This window comes from Vicugna pacos, chromosome 14 (genome assembly GCF_048564905.1).
Source record: "Vicugna pacos chromosome 14, VicPac4, whole genome shotgun sequence".
Classification (NCBI taxonomy): Eukaryota; Metazoa; Chordata; class Mammalia; order Artiodactyla; family Camelidae; genus Vicugna; species Vicugna pacos.
Window position 1 is genome coordinate 35,085,277 of NC_133000.1, and position 17,807 is coordinate 35,103,083.

A 17,807-nucleotide genomic window follows, 5' to 3' on the forward strand; every position below is an offset into this window, starting at 1 on the left:
CTCCACCACCCTGCAGTCCTCGTAGATTGAAGGCCACGTCGGTGCGCGGCTGCTCGGCCACCTCCCCATACAGCACAAAGACAAAGAGCTGAGAGTCGTAGAGCGTGGTGCCATACAGCTCCTCTGTGCGTGGAGCTTCTAGAAGGTCTTGGCCAAGAGGCAGTTGGTAATGGTGACAAGGCCCACGACATTGCGGTGGGTCTGGGAGTCACTCCATCCATTCTCGGGCACATAGTGATACCTATAGTAGATACAGAGTGCCCACTGGGAGCCGCACGGTCTGATTTGGCTCACCAAGGAGATTCCATTATAGATGCAAAAGAAATTCTCTAAGATGATCCCCACGGGTTGGACCACAACGGGGAGAGTCTGGTGGTCCTCAGCACACTGCACGTAGTCAGGGGCGCTCATGTTGCAGTCCCTGCCGAGAAGGGAGGGTAAATCGATGTACATACTGTGCTGTGGGCTGCGGGCCTCACTGGGTTGCAGCGACCTGGTGTGCACCAGCCAGAAGGCAAGGGAAGTCCAAGCAAATCATGGATAAGTTTGTCCTCAGCGTCTGCACATGGCTACTGAAGCTCAGATCACATTACCCAGCTTTTGGTCTAGGCTTCCATCCCCTGCAGAAAAGGGTCATTTCTTGTTTTCTGTTTCCAACCACCTAGGCAGGCCCTGATGCAGTCGGTGCTCAAAACTGCTGAATAAAGGAATGAAAAAAGGAACTGCTTCCCCACCCCTCAGCAGGATATAATGCAAAGAACCATAGTAGGATCAAAATATCTGGATTTCAACTCCAATTTATTTGAACTCCTAAGGTGCAGAATAATGGGTAAGAAAACTTGCTTTGGGGAGGAGGGTACAGTTCAGTGGTAGAGCATGTGCTTAGCATGTTCAAGGACCTAGGCTCAATCCTCAGTACCTCATTTTAGAACAATGAAACAAATAAATAAACTTAATTAACCCCCTCAAAAAATATTTTCTCAATTCAAAATTCAAAAAAAAACCCACCTTGCAATTGACACAACATTGTAAACTTGACTATAATTCAATTAAAAAAAAACTCCTTGCCTTACAAGAATATATCTGGATTATGGAATTATGCAGATGTAAAATGCCTAGGGTACCACCTGCATAAGAAGAAGGAACTGTACAAGTGTACTATCCCTCATTTATGAGCTATTTTTCCTTTGGGGAGGTTATAACCTCTCAGAGATATTTTTCTCATATTAAAAAATAAAAAGAAAATATTACCTGATTCTCCATACTGCTGAAGAATCAGATAACCCTATGAAAGCATCTGAACCACAGAGTTTATTCAATAAATGTTTGTTGAATGAATGAATAAACAAGCAAAGTGAATGCTGCTCCCTGCCACAGACCATCATAATGGTACTGCTTGGAAATGCCAAGCCCACGTTCCACCCAAATCTATACTAACCACGTGGTTGACCTGGGCAGACCTGTGTGCTTCTCTAAACACCAGTTTATTCATAAATAGAAATGAGGGCAATAACACAAACCTAAAAGGGTTAGTGAGTCACGAATGAATAGTACCCCAACTTTGCAAGATGGAACCATTAAAGAAAATTGGGCAAAGAGTCCATAGGCCCTCTCCATATTATCTCTTACAACTACATGGGAATCTACATTACATCTAAAAATAAAAAGTCTAATATTTTAAAGAGGCTATTGTGTTTAAATGAGCTCACTGTCTCAAATAAGGAACACACAGTACAATTAAGACAATGCACAGCCCATGAGATGCACTCAGTAAATATTCCCACTGAACCCACTGGTCCCTCCAACTTCAGAGCATGAGGATGTGTCCTCGTGGCCAGAGGCCACTGCACCTGAAGCTAACAAAGCTAATGGTCCTCACTTTCAAAAGCCCCTGCCACCAACCTAGGTCTAATTTTGTATTTGTAATTTTTTTTCTTTTTATTAAATAGAAATCCCCAATTGCATAGCCTTCAGGTCACCAAAACCTGACCACAGAGATCATGATGGCAACCCTCCTTGGTGAAACAATACAATGAAGAGCCATTTCCACAAGACCTCTGTGTAAATCTACTAGGGAACTTCATCCTGGACTGAGAGGAAGAGGACTGGGGAGGAGGGGGAAATCTGAGGCACACAGACCCATGGGCCACCTGTCCCACGATGGACATTACACTCAACCCTCACCCTCCAGGAACTTCAAAATACACACAGACAGAGTGCTGTGGACAATATATATGTATTTTTAAAGAAATTCCGACTCTCTAGCAGGTCTTGTATCTACAGAGACACAAATGGCTTATGTGTATAATGTTTCACAAAAGCCTTAAAATATTACCACCCCAACTTGACACATTAAGAAACTAGGGATAGAGGTTTATCACATTGTGCAAGATTAGAGAGATGCCACATCAGACACCGTATTTAAACCCAAGCCTTTGCTCCAGTGCTCACACAAGAAAGTGTTACATACTGCCCCTTTCCTGCCCTCTCCCTGCAATCAATCTCTGAAGAGTCTTTTCTGTGCCACGTGGAATCACAATCACATCAATTTACCACAAAGAGCTATGTGACTCCTTGGAGGACGCGTCAAAATCTAAAGGGTTGGGATGGGAGGAGAGATTTGCATTTTCTGTTTCTCAAAGGAAACATGGCTTTAAAAGAAACTGAAAAGCACTTATCTAGTCTAAGCCCTCATTGTGCAGAGAAGGAAATGGAGGCTCAGAAGAGATGAGGAAAGGGCCTTATTAACAAATATTGCCTAAGTGCAGCACCAAGCCAGCCCTGGGCCCTTCTGGGGGAGTACCTGGAAGGCCCAGGAGAATGACTGTTAGAAAAAGGAAAGAGAAGAAGCATACAAGGCCCTGTCTCTATACCACCATACCATGAAGTTCCACCAAATTATCCAGTATGGGTGCAGCCAAAATTTAGGTGGGCTAAACAGGTTATAGAAACCTGGAAGTCTCAACCATAGTGGAAATTCCAACTTTTACTGTTTTCTTCCAAGTTCAAGCATCAGTTCAGTGGGCGCTCCATACGAGGGACTACACAAGGCCTGGAGTCCTCCCAAATACAGATCTCTATTATCACGTGTGCACACCACACACAGGCCCACCAGAAGAAAAACGCCCACACATAAGATGGAATTACTGAAACAGAAAAGAGCCAACCAGCATATATTGCTAGCAAAAACGGTGCTGCTAGAAATAGACTCATGGACATAGAAAGCAAACTGTTGTTAGCAGGCAGGAAAGGGAGGATTAACAGATACACATTAATAAATATAAAATAAATGACAAGGACCTACTATATAGCACAGGGTACTATTTTCAATTACTTGTAATGAGTTGTACTAAAAACAATCTGAAAAACATTTATATACATATTCATAAGCTTATAACTGAATCTCTGCTGTACATCTGAAGCTAACATGGTAAATTGACTACACTTCAATAAAAAATAATTTTATATAATAAGTAAAAATAAAAGTAATGCCATAAAAAAAAAGTAAAAGAACACGGTAATCCCCTTAGCTGTAGGTGGTGGAGAACTCTGCAAGCACCAAGTCCACTCGAACACTCCAGCACTGGCGGTCACTCATTCTAACCATCAGAGAATCACTTGGCTTCTACGAGGTTACTTTTCTCTTCAGTGAAAGGCTACAGTTGCATCTAATGATGTATTGAACCTCATCATTCACAAACCCAAGAATTAATGAGGATTTCCCATAGGCCTGGCTCTGGATAGATGAAAAGATAGGGTCCCAGATATATTCATGTGTAGAAGAAGTTTATGCCATAAAGACATTAATTCTTCCTGCTTTGATAGACAGATTCATTGCAATTCTGATTAGAATTCCTCCTAGATATTTCATGGAATGTAACAAGTTAATTTATGGTCAGGAACAGCCAAGAAACTTCTTTAGAACCACCACTGGGAAGGGGTGGATAGGTCATGCATTTCAACTGCTCTTTCTGATGTGATGAAAACGTTCTGGAATAATAATGGTTGCACAAATGTGAATATGCTAAAAGCTGCTGAATTGTAACATTTAAGTGGGTGGACTTCATGGTGTGTGAACAATATCACAATAAAGCTGTTATATGAAAAAATCCTTCTTGCCAATTATTTTTCCCTCTATACTACTAGTCTGTCCCACAATTTAAGAAAAACAAAGAAAAACAAAACAAAACAAAACAAACCAGATTTTGCCAGGAGCTCTTTAGGAGTGCAGTGTCACTGGGTCTCCAACGCCTCGGGTTGTGTTGTTCCTGATAACACACAATAGCTGGGCTGGACTAGTTAGGGACTATAAGTATCTTTTTAAGATCAACGGTCTCACGTTTCACCCTGGGAGAGTGAAGGATGGAGGATGAGACAGCCTCATGCCTTCAGCTCATTTTTAACTGAACCAAGCCCTGCTTTCACCACTGTAATTCCACTCAGTATAAAAACACGTGACATCAACAAGCACCGCCATCATAACACCTGAAAGAGTTCAAGGTACTTACCTGGGGCGGAAATACTGATCAAGGAGACAGAAGCTCCCTCAGCACTGCTGCTCCATTTTCCCGACTCCACCAGGAGAAGCTGGGCGTTACAGCCGCGGGCTGTCAGCCCAGGGAGCAGCGCCCACGCCGCTAATCTTGACCTCAGGGATCGGGAAAGGGAGAGGAAGGCAGCCCCGGTGTCGCGGGGCAGGGAGAGCGGGGTGGGGGACGCGGGCTGCAGCCCCGCGCTCGGAGGCCAGCCCCAGCCCCAGCCCAAGCCGCCCGCCCCGTCCGGGTGTGCAGACCCCGCCCGCCCGGGACACAGCCCGCCCAGTGGTGGGGACGGGTCGGCGGCCAAGGAGAGGAAGCCCGGGAGGAGAGGACTCGAGGGAGGGAGAGGGGAAGGGGACGCCAGCCGCGGACTGAGGGGAGCCCGGCTGGGCCAAGAGGCGGCAGGGGCACACCTGGCCCTGGAAAGCTGTGGCCGGGGCGCCGGGGCAGGTGGCGCGGGCAGAGGGGCCTGGCCCGAGCAATCCAGCTGAACACACGCTGACTGGCGCCCTGGGGGGCTGTGACACGCCGACCGCCCTCCCGCAGCCGCCTCACCCCTTTCCCGATATCCCCTCACCTTGCACTTCCACAGTCAGAGGCCCCGGCCCCAGGCAGGAGCCAAAGGCCTACAGGGCGACAGAGCTGAGAAGCCATTGGGGCAGATCCCCGGCTCGGAGCTGGAGCTTCCAAACCGCGGTCCAGCTGGCAGCGACTGCGCATGCGCAGGAGGGCCATCGATCTGCTCTGGGTCCTGAGAGAGAAGGGGAACCGAGGGAGGGAGAAGAGGGGAGGAGGAGGGGAGGAGGGGAAAAGTGGAGGGAGACACATGGACAGGAGGAGCAGAGAGAAGGCAGTTATCTGGAATTGGGAGGGGAGTAGCAGAGATGGGGAGAAAGCGTTTTACCTCTTGGGGCATCCCGAAGGAGGCAGCAGTCCTGCCTATACACCCTTCTCTAACCCGTCATTGCCCACAGCTCATATTTTACGTCCCTGGCCCAGCCCTCCAGCTAAGGTCTCTGCAGAAACCCTACGGGTATCACACCTGTTGCCCCCACAAGGAGCTAGGTTTACTGTTGCTCCGGGAACCAAGCACCCGCAGGTGTTGTTTCTCAGAACTACCTTGGGAAGAGTACATATTCCCCTTTTACACACTGGGAAACAGGCAGGCACGATCTCTGCCTTAGCTCCACTGTCCCAAGTGTTGGGCTGGCAGGGAGCGGGAGGTAAAATGTCAGAGCCCCAGAAGGAGCAGACTGCCTGAGTGTTGGTGTATAGTCCCCATCCCTCCTGGGTAAACCACACCCCAACCTCTGGGAATAATCAAGGGCTCACGGTAGGCCCCTGTGTGTGGGAGAGCTGCCCTCAGTCCCAGTACCCAGCTTGCTAGGTAGGTAGAAGTGTTATTGAGTCCAAATTCATTCTCCTCAGTGCAGGACAGGCCAGTAAGTTGGGAGACCAAGTGTTGGGGCATGGAATAGCAAGTTTCTGTAGACCTAGATGGCAAACTAATGTCCTAAAAAACCATCTCCCCAAGTCAGAATTCAGGCTGCTTTCCTATGTGCTTGGTTTTTGCAAACTTCTTGGTGTAGGAATTCCTTCTTGTTAGAATCCTTTGTTCTTGCAGCTATCTCCCGGGGTCAGATCCTGTAAACCTCCAACAAAACAAACGTTATTTTCTATTCTGCAACTTGTTATCTTTATATGATTGGAAAAGTGTTAAATACCCTTAAAGGTCAGAGCCTTCCGAATAGGCTCTCCTGTATATTTTAGGCTCTAGGCAACATTGTTTTACAAGCAAGATGAAGCCTAGGAGACAGAGCACAGGGTTAAAGTCAAAGGAACAGATCTAATATGGAGTCAGATTTCTTCTTTTCTATTACTGTGGCAGAAGCCACTTGAGGATTTAAGTCCCTTTAAGTTAAAAATAAGTAAAACTTTAAAGGAATTTACATACATTGGTGGGAACGTGCATAGCATATCTGGAAAAGCACACAAAGGATTGTAAACATTGGCATCTCCAGGGAGGCGTGTAAGAACAGAGGATGAGGGAAAACTTCTTTCACTTGAGTATTTTTTGCTCTGTTTGAATTTTTTTATCCATATGCATATATTTCTTTTTCAGTTAAAATAAATGTGTAATGGAGCAAAGGAGAAACTAGCTCAGCAAATACAGCAGCCATAGACTCACTGAGTTATCACTTTTGATTTAAGCCAGGAAGCATTGTTTGTCTCTCTCCTATGTGTCCAGTGTTGTTTTAAAACTTCTTTTATATTTTTTTTTATAAAATAATAACATGCTATCCCTCACCCCTGCCCAGGGCTGGTGGAAAACCAACTGAGTCTTTACTGAGTTGTTTTCCAAAGAGTAGAGATGAGTTATAAACAGAACACAATTTCAGGGCAAAACAGGCTGAGTGGTTTTCCAGCAGGCCAATAGCGATGACCGGTTTTCAATAGAGGTGCACAGAGGCTGAGAGAGAAAGCCTCCAGGACCCTACAGAAAGCTGCCCAAAGTGCCTTCCCCATGGCACTACTGAAATAGGAAAGAAGAAATCTGACTCCATATTAGATCTGTTCCTTTGACTTTAACCCTGTGCCCTGTGTCCTAGGCTTAGTCTTGTTGTTTCTGCACCTTTTGTGAAACAATGTAGCCTAGATCCTGAAATATACAGGAGACCCTATTCTCAAGGCTCTGACTTTGAAGGATATTAACACTTCCATTCGTATAAAGATAACAAGATACAGAATAGAAAATAACATTTGCTTGTTGGAGGTTTACACGGATCTGACCCAGGTGAAGAGCTGCAAGAACAAAGGATTCTAACAACAAAGAATTCATACACCAAGTTTGCAACAACCAAGCATTCCCGCTTCCCCTTTTTAATATAAGAGCCTGAATTCAGATTTGGGATGATGGTTCTCCAGGACATTGGTCTACCATCTTCTCCGCTGGCTTTACAAATTTAAGCCGCTCTTTCTTGCCCCAAATCCTTGTCTCCTGATGTGTTGGCCTGTAATACACGAGTAGAACAAGCCTGGACTCGGAAACACAAACATACATTGAAAGTACGCATTTGGTATATTAAATGACATGCTTCCACTCGTATTCCTGAGGTTTTCTTCTCTTGACCACTCCTACTATATTTTTGAAAAACCTGTCATGTGGACACATTTCCATCTCTAGCCACTACCCTTCCAGGTAAGAACTGATGCCAAGAAGGTAATGAAAGTTGCTAGAAGGTATTACCTCGCCAAAAAAGAGCAGAAGTGGGTTCTGGCTGATGTTCAGGAGCAGGCCGGGGCACCTGACAAGATGTCGTAAGTACGGATAGACATCTGGGCACCAAAGGAGAAGCTTCTAAACTTCCATGAGGGACTTGTTGGATAGGAAGGAACAGTCCCAGACTATAGTTCTGATCCCACCACGAGCTTCCTGGGCAAGGCTGGGCAAGTTATTTAAATTCTCTAGACCCGTGCTGTCCAACACGGGAGCCACCAGCCACATGCAGGATTATGATGTTATTCTGTAGCCAGACAGAATTATAAATAAACACTTTATTGCAAAGGGTCAGCAGGTATAATATTTAAAAACATTATTGGTTATCTTGCCCTAACAAGTTATTTTTGTATGTCTAGCTTTCTGTGGTTTGTAATGCCTGCAACTAATGATTCCCTTACAGTGAGGTATTTTGAAATTATAAGTTACTGGACACAGTACACTCATATCACAGTTGAAAAAAACTGATCCAAATAAGCAAGGTGATCTGACTTATTAGTTATGAGCATGGGCTCTGGGGCCAGCCTGCATAAGTACTAATTCTCACTCTACCTCCAGGGAGTTCTGTGTGAATCTTGGACAAATTATTGTTGTTGTTGTTGTTGTTGTTGTCATTGTCTTTGTTATTATTTGTGCCTCTTTTTCCTTACCTTTTAAATAGCGAGGAATATGTTGACTCTATCCCCTACAGTGTTGGCAGGATTAAATGAGTAAACGTCTGTGCTGCCCACTTCCCTGGGTTTCAGCATTCTCCAGGCAATCAGTGCCAAACGCAGTGGCATTCTCCACTGTCTTCGTCAGTCTGGGATTCTGTAACAAATTACAGTCGGTAGGGTGGCTTAAACAACCAGCATATTCCTTACGGTTTGGAGGCTGAGGCTTTCAAGGTCAATGTATCTGGGAGAGGATTGCCAGCTCGAAGATGGCTGTCTTCCCACTATCTTCATGGCCCAGAGAGGAGAGAGAAGCAAGCACTTTGGGGCCCTGTATAAGAACACTAATACCATTCATGAGGGCTCTATTCTCATGACCTCATTTTATCCTACTAATCACCTCCCAAAGGCCCCGCCTCCCTGTACCATCACCCTGGGAGATGAGGTTTCGACAGATGGATTTTGAGGGGATGCATTCAGTCCACACATCGGCTAACTCTCCCAAACATGCAGTCATCAAACCTGTAGCTAATTTCAAAATAATGTTTATATCTCTCTACCCATTTCCATTCCTACATCTACTAACACTGAAGCCCTGTTACATTTTATTTCTTATTTTCCTTGTAGAGGTTTAATTGATTCCTCTAATTCCAAGGCTTCGCTCGCTCCAGTCTGCTTGACAGCCCTGCCAGGTAGGTCTTCCTTAAATCACCTTCCCACTTCACCTGGTTGTTTTTTAGGTGTAAATGTCAGAATTCTCTCCACACCCGATCCTACACCTTTAATCCCTTACACTACCGCTCACTATGTTATTTTTCTATTACCACTGTAACAAATTCCCATAAGCTTAATAGCTTAAACTAGCACAGAATTTTCAGCTTATGGCTGTGTAGGTCAGAGATCCAACACAGATCTCATTGGGCTAAATTCAAGGTACCAGCAGGTTTCCTTCCTTCTAGAGGGTCTAGAAGAGACTGTTTCCTTTTTTTTTCCCCAGTTTACAGAGGTCACCCACCTTCCATAGCTTGTGCCCCTCAACTTCCTCCATTTTCATGGTCAGCAGCCTTTCTGAACATTGCTCCATCGCTACACCTCCCTCTGATTTTAAACTCAGCTGGGAAATATCCTCCATTTTAAGGACACCTGTGATTACATTGGGCCCACCTGGACAATCCGGGCTACTCACCCTATTGTCTCATCTCAGGATCCCCTTGTCCCATCCCACTCAGTCAGTATGTATGTGGCTGTGACATTCACCTTGTGTAACATTTTCTCTCATGAGCAATTTATGGTTCAAGGCACTTATAAGTGCCTTTTTGTTTTTCTTCCTTATCCTTTCTACATTCAGTATGTCTGGTGAGATTATATGAATCCTTTTTATTTGTGCCCCTGCACTAATCTTTAATAATGTATCATGGGTTTAAAAGGCTAACTAATAGACAATTTAGGAGACAGAAATCCTCTAAGATTTTTATCCTAAAATATCTGTCATCCCTTTTGCCATGTACAGTAACATGTCACAGGTGGCTACCCTGTGGCCGGGGAGGGACATGATTCTGCCATCACACTCCTCTCATTCTCACCAATGTGCTGATCAACTAACCAAGGACCTATGCTCTCAACTTCACTCACTTCCTCCTCCTTTCCATTGACTATCCTGTTCCCACCGCTTCCTTCATTCACCACATCAGGATTTCATGACCACATTCTTCTCTAAATGAAATGGGTATCTTGCATCTAATGTCTGACAGCTGTTCTTATTGTATATGCACACACTGTCCTACACATAATCCCGTCCATCTCTTTATTTTCCTAGAATCATCCAGAAGAATCAGTTCCATGATGATGATGACGATAGTGACAATGATGACAGGGGCCTCTCAAGGATTCTGATAAAGAGGGAATCGATAAAGGGAGGGAATCATTGCAAAATTGCCCCAGAAACAGGCTTAAAGGTAAATAACTCTTATAGTGTTTAATGAAATTGACTAATATTTAACTATTTTTAAGACTTTATATCACTGAATTTAAAATTTTAACGGGAATTTTCATCCACCACTAACCAAGATTCAACTCTAGGACCAAAATCTAGGGATTTCTGTCTTCTAAAAAATTGCCCACTAGCCTTTTAAACACGTGATCCTTTTAAAAAGTTTAGTGCTGGGCTGACAATAAGCAGGATTCATATAATCTCACGAGACACAGTGAATGTGGAAAGACTAAGAAATAAAAACAAAAAGCCATTCATAACGTCTTGAACTTTACGTTGCTCATAGGAGAAAATGTTTGCCAATGTGAGTGTCACATCAACATGATGACTGAGTGGGATGGGGAAGCTGATCTTCCTCATCAGTCATTTATGCTGATTTGTTAGATGCCAAAACAGTTTCCTCATTGAAATTGCTTCTAACAAATATGGAAGAATTTAGGTTCTACCAAAAGCAGGCTAAACATTTTCCCCTGCTTTCAGGTCTCTGGACTGAATGTCCCCACAAGAAGGACATGATTATGTTTCATAGGGAAGTCTTCCTGAGAAGCAACAGGCTTTCCTAGGGCAGAACTGCAGGGCCCCCCATGGAGGGCTGGAGGAGGGCTAGAGGGGACACTGGAAAAACAGCAGGAGTGAGTTCAGATACTGCTGCTCAGGTCGCCAAAGTCAGCATTGCTATCTCTAAGGGTATGACATTCTCCCAAATGTTCCATGAGTGAAGGAGCCTGTGAACACTAAGCAGGTTGTTAAGACACAGCAGCACATAACTTGCGTGACAACACAATTAGAGTATGATTTGATATTTGGAAAATAATTAGCCCATTGTTCTTTGAAACTGCAGCAGTAGCAATAGAAATAAAAAAGACTGAGCCGTCTTGGAGACAACAATCAATAAACAATTCTAAATCTGCAGAATTCCTTGACAATATTCAAGCAATGAGCTAGATGTGTGCTGCAGATACCTCTTACTGCAGGGCTCACTCCTGCAAAGCATAGAACTAGTTTCTCAGCACACAGAGGGAACCAAGTCAAGATTCCTAATCCTTTGAGATTTACTATATGGCTGGAAAGATCAGACAAGTACATACAGCCAAATATGATTAAATGTAATCAAATATTATCAAATATGATTTGAGCACAGACAAAAGTGAAATTCCTTTCACCTGGGATGTAGAGAGACTTCTTCAGAAAATGTGGCTTTGGAGACGGCCAAAGACATGGGTGGAATTTTGGCGGAACAGGATGTAAGGAATTTAAAAGCTTATTCTAAAATTCATATAAAAATTCAAAGGATCCAAATATCCAAAACAACTTTGAACAAGAAAAACAAAGTTGGAAGACTTGCACTATCTGATTTTCAGACTTTATTTTATAAAGCTACAGTAATCAGAAATTATGGTGTTGGTGTAAAACAGGAAAATAGAATAATGGAACACAATAGAATGTTCAAAACTAAACCAACACTTATACAGACAATTGATTCTCAAAAAGGATGCTGTGGAGAAAGGGTCTTTTCAACATGTAGTGCTGGAACAATTAGATAGTGATACACAAAAAAAAAAAATGAACTTTGATCCACACCTCACAAAATATACAAAATTTACCTCAAAATGGATCATAGATCTTAATAGGAAATCTAAAACTATAAAACAGCTAGGAGAACAAGCATAGGCTTAAGCTTTATGGCCTTGGGTTTGGCAAATATTTCTTTGCTATGACACCAAAAGTATCATCTATTTTAAAAAGAAACTGATAGAGTGAACTTTGTCAACATGAAGACTCTTCAAAGCTCTTCTAAACACTGCTAAGCAAATGAAAAGACAAGCCATAGACAGAAGCTATTTGCAGATCATAAATCTGATAAAGGTCTCTCTTTCTATCTGATCCAGAATAAAGAGGTCTCAAAATTCAATAATAATTCAAACACCTGAATGAATGAATGAGGCCAGAAAACACACTTCAGTAAAGATATCCAGATGGATAATAAGCATATGAAAAGATGCTGATTAAAGATGTCATTAGTCATTAGAGAAATACTTTTAAAAGCCACAGTAAGATACTAGTTCACATACATACTAGAAAGAATACGATTAGAAAGACTGACCTTACAAGGTGCTGGCAAGGAAGTAGAGCAACCAGAACTCATACACACCACGAGGAATTTACAATAGTACAACCATTTTAGAAAAGTCTTTAACAGATTCTTTTAAAAAGGTAAACACCTATGTATCATATAACCCAGACATTCCTCATCTGGTGCTTTAGAAAGGAAACTCATATGTCCATACAAAGACTTGTAACCAAATATTCACTGCTATTTTATTTATAACAGCTCAAGTTGTAAATAACCCATGCATCCATCAAGAAGTAAATGCAGAAAGAAATGATTGTCTATACAAACACTGCTCACAATAAACTCTTCAGTAAAAACTCAGCACTAAACAATACTCTACTATAAGACAAATAAGCTATTAATACAGCAACACAGATGATTCTCAAAATAATTACACTGAATGAAAGAAGTCAGACAACATAGAGTAGATAATGCATGAATCCATTCATATAAGGATCTTGAAAATGCAAACCAATATGTTGTGATAGAAAGCAGATCAATGGTTCCCAGGGGAAGAGACGGGGAGGGAGGGAGGGACAACAAAAGGCAGGAGAGAAGCTTTGTGGGTGATGGGTATGTTCACTGTCTTGAGTGTGGTCATGGTTTCTTGGGGATATTCTTATGTCAAAACGTATTAAGCTGTACACTTTAAACGTGTGAAAATTATTTTGCCAAGTATACCTCAAAGCTGTTTTAAAAAAAAAGGCACTTTAGTCCTGATCCACCTCAGCGCCTGATTGGAGTGACATGATCAGTCCCTCACACTGTCTGCCTAACGGGAAGGTAGAAAAGCTCTCACGGAAGATAACATGGATTTTTCATTTGCAATGTCTGCCATGTTATTACATGCAACATGTCCAGACTATATGACAGATAACATGAGAATAAGGAGCATTAGACAAAGGATGCAAACCCCCAGGTGATGTAGGCATCAGAGCTACCAATAGAGGCTATAAAATACTTTTAATATATTCAAGAAAATAAGGAAATGATGGGAGAATAGATAACAGGGTAGAGACTTTCACCAGAGAAATATACTGGAATGTATTTTTAAGAAAAATCAAACAGATACTCTAGAACTGAAGCTTTCAGCTCTGGAAACAGGTAAACAGAGCTAATTAGGATCTCTTTTAAGTAAAACTTTCAGTAATTCCGGGTAAAATATAACAACAATGTAACACAGAGCTAACTATGGAGAGAGAAGTTCCCTGATGACAAAACAAAGAGGACACTTAAAGCCCAGAGTGGTCATCTTGTGAGCTGATGCCACCGCACCCTGGAGGGAAGGGGTTTTCATCTGCACATAAATAGGGATACAATGTCCATTTAGGAAAAAGGGTCCATACCAGATGTAGAAGACTCTTCCTCTATATCTATATAGTCAGAGACAGAGATGTAAAGTGGCAGCAGAGGTCACAGTGACACAGGGCCCTGGGCCAAGGAGTGTGAGCACCTCTGCAAGCTGGGAAAGGTAGGAAGACGAATCCCTCCCAAGAGCCTCGGTGTGGAACTTAGCCTTGGCCACTCGTTGGTTTTAGCAACTGACATTGACCTTGCACTTCTGCACCCTAGAACAGTGGGAAGATGAATGTGTATTGCTTTAAGCCACTGAGTCTGTGGTCCTTTGTTACAACAGCAATAGGAAAGGAACTCAGGAACCAATATGAACTTGAACCACAGGCTGCCTGCTGTGCTGGCTGGAAGTCCTTTGTCTCTGATCCTGGGGGAGTGTCCTGTCCTCTGGCAGCATCCACAAACTACCTCATGCTAACTTGGCAGTTTGCAGAGGGTTAAATCTTAACCCTGCACAGTTCTTGATATTTAGTTAATAAAAATGATGGTGTCATCATGGGTATTTTTCCATCTTTTAAATAACCTTCAGTCTTCTAATAAAGCTACTTCTAATTAAGAGACTGTGTAAATAGTTTTCAATCTTCATAATAAATAACTGTGGTTTTATCTGGTTACTTAAATTATGAATAATAATGTTCACATTTGTAAAAGTTATTAAAATCAACATTGTTTAATGAAAATATCATTTTTTTGCATGAACATGTATTAACTACAAGAAATGTTCCATGCTTTGTTCTACGATTTACTGTTAGAGCCTTAAAGAATAATATTTTCCTCAAAAGATATTACGACAAAGGGATTTCTTTTGGTGGAACAGTTCCGGCATCAAATCTGGTGCATGTCTCAGGCCACTGGCAACACAGAGATGATAGAAATTAGGAGGCATTATAAACACAGAATCATTTTTAAAGGAATTAAAAAAACTGGATGTGTGTAAACAAAGAATCAGAGGATATTCTGGTGAAACAAATGTATTTTTCAGCTTAAGCAAGACACGGGGTGAATAAGTCTGAAATGAAAAAAACACCCAGAGATTAGCAGCGAGTCATGCATGCAGTGTGAATGATCAAAACCAAGTTGTTTCCAAACCAGTGTGCAGGCTTGATGCCTTCATGAATCAAATCTGTGTGGCAACAGGCCACCTCAAATACATGTTGATGAGGTATTTATAAGCCCTTCACCATCCCAAATCAAAGCCCACGCACGAGCCACAAGACCATCACCTACACATTTGGAAAACACACAACATGGTGAATAGCACTTTTCTTGTTCAGTAGCCGGTGGCCGCGAACTGTGAGCAGACAGAGATACAGGGACACAGAGGCACCTCCCCTCACTCAGCTGATAAACTTCCGTGCATTCCTGGGGACAGGATTGTCATAAAATGCACCATGGATTGATCCTCCTCCTAGGAAAGGAACCGTAGGGCTGTCATTAGGTTTGAGCAGGGGTGGGTGGAGGATCTCAGAAGAGTTGTTTCAGCACAACCAATAGAATTCTTGGCCACCGTGACCACGAAAGACAAGTCCCCTGCCATCCCAGTAGGCACTTGGGCTCCTGACAAAAGCTGGGCTCAGTAAAGGGTTGAGTAGAAGGCACAGGCCTGAGGGATGCCCCAGCAATAGGCAGGAGGTAGGGCCTGGTTTATACTGCTCTAGGTGTATCCCAGCCTCATCTGAATACGAAATCAGAAATTTGCAAAACAGCAGAGTTGGGGTGGATCATCCACTCCAGACTCCTCACCTTACAGTTAAAAGGGTGGCAGCCCTGACAGGCAAAGCAACGTGCTAAAGGCAAAGCGTGGAAGTGGCAGCACCAGATGAAACGCAGCGTGAAACCCCCGTTCAAGGCCGCTGACTCTGACGACGGGGCCAAGGTTTGCAACGAGGAGAATAAGACAGTGTAAATACTTTGTTCCCCCTAAAACCCCAAATGTTTTTTAAAGGCACAAAAACTCACCTTAACTAGCTCTCTTCTGAGGGGGCTCTCTTCTGCTTCTTCGTCTTTCTGTCTCCATTTCCCTCTCTCAGACACAAACACATTCAGTTTTGTGAAAGGGGACTTCCTGCCATACAAAGACAGACTTCACATCTTCAGAAAGATACCTGACAAAGCACGTTTCTCAATTCAAGTCTTTGTGTGAGTTCTGGGCAACTGGCTTATTTTCTAGAACAATCGGTAGTTACAAAATCAGGAAATCATTTTCCACAAAGGAAGAGTTCTGGTCCGTGTTGATAAAGTTGGGGATGTCACATTTCATGAGTCTGTTCGGCTCCTCCTCTGGCCACCTGCTGCTTCTGATGGCTTCCTGGAGCAGAATATCACTGTAAAGGGCTATGGTAGGGATACCAGCTTTGGCCTTGTCCAAGTGGTCCACTCCATTGATGTAGCAGTGAAAGAGGGACCTAGATTCGTGATTGCACTGCCAGAGAACACCTTGGGCAGCAGCCATCTTCCAAAGTCTGACACAAAGCTGTTCAGTCTGAATCTCTTCTCGGGAGACTCTGCATTGCTATAAAGAAAACCAAAATAAAATATCGTTCACACTTTAGCTCGGTGACCTGAAGAATCAGTTTTTGCCATCTACTGAGAGCAAATCCCTGCACAGAGCATACTGACATGCACTGGAAGTGAAAGACATCACTTCTGAACACATACAATTAAACCCAAGGCAAAAGTCTAAAGTGAGGGCCCTTGGACCAACCTGAAAAGACATCGTTCCCTGAGAATCCTCAATATTGGTGTCTCGCACACCAGTGTTTCTCCGTGGGACACTCAGATCTCTTCATCAGGATTCGTTAAAGTGCTTCTTAAAATGCAGAATTCTGGGGTGCACACCCTCAGAGTCTCCAGAGGTAGCGACTGGTAGTCTGTATTTTCATAGCCACCAGGATCACTAAACATGCTCAGGTTTAGCACCGCGGTCTACATCGGGTCACCTGAGCATCGACAATTCTGCCTCACGGGGTGGGGGGTGCCATGTGTGTCAGGGTGCTGTCCTACCCACGTGTCTCCCCTGATCCTCAGAACTGACAGTGCTGCCCCATTGGGCACGAAATACCACCATTTCACAATGCATACGCAGGGCGCCCGACTGACAGATACAATCAGTGATAGGACAGGGGACAAAACTCAGCTTCCTGATACCTACTTTCACTTACTGTGGGACGAGTGATCAATTCAAGGGTAATAAATCAGTGAATGAGTGAATAACATGACTCTCGTTAGTCCCACGAGTGCCTGGAAGAGCAAGCCTGGGCACACTGAGAACCATAACAGCCCATCTACTTAAATGTCATCCTCCACAGATCTATGTAAAGGTTACTTCCATCCAGGCAGTGACTCCAGAAGGGCAAGAATCATGTATGAACACACTCTCAAATCCAGAACAGAACCTGACAACAATTAGGCTCTGGAGTCTGTGTTTAGCGAGTGTGGAATCTCAGTGATTCCAGCTCTTACACATTGTCTTCCCATCCCACCCCTCACGATATGGCCCCTATGACCAGTTCTCCCAGGGCTGGGGCCACGGAACCCATTTATAGGACTGGAAGAATCTGATCATATAAACCATCCCCCAGATTATCATCAAGAGTCACCTGCATTTCAGGGATCAGTAATCCCAGAAGCTTTGCAGTTCAGGCAGCTGAGGGATTTTTATATCAGCTCTGTCTTCTACTGTGACTGCCTGGGTGACATCAGACAAGGAATTCTGAAAAGCCTGAACTTTTCCTTTCAGGAATAATCTAATTAACAAATCTCGTTGACCACTCAAGAAATGTGATGTGAAGATCAATGATTTACACAGGAGTACAACATTCACTAGGTCGTGGATTTAGAATCAGAGAAAAATCATTTGAGAAAGATTGACAGAATGTAGCTT

At 43.4% G+C, this 17,807-nt stretch overlaps 1 protein-coding gene across 1 annotated transcript in view; it reads right to left on the minus strand.

Annotated features, from left to right (window-relative positions):
* The window catches only part of LOC140701238 (uncharacterized), a 166,165-nt gene extending 150,043 nt beyond the window's left edge, over positions 1-16,122 (minus strand). The window contains exons 1-3 of the mRNA XM_072976661.1: positions 15,884-16,122; positions 8,466-8,625; positions 5,116-5,396 (exon numbers count right to left, since the gene is read on the minus strand). Coding sequence (XP_072832762.1) covers positions 5,116-5,366 — 251 coding nt within the window. The 5' untranslated portion in view covers positions 5,367-5,396; positions 8,466-8,625; positions 15,884-16,122. The remainder of the gene's footprint in view (positions 1-5,115; positions 5,397-8,465; positions 8,626-15,883) is intronic.
* Positions 16,123-17,807: the final 1,685 nt, after the last annotated feature.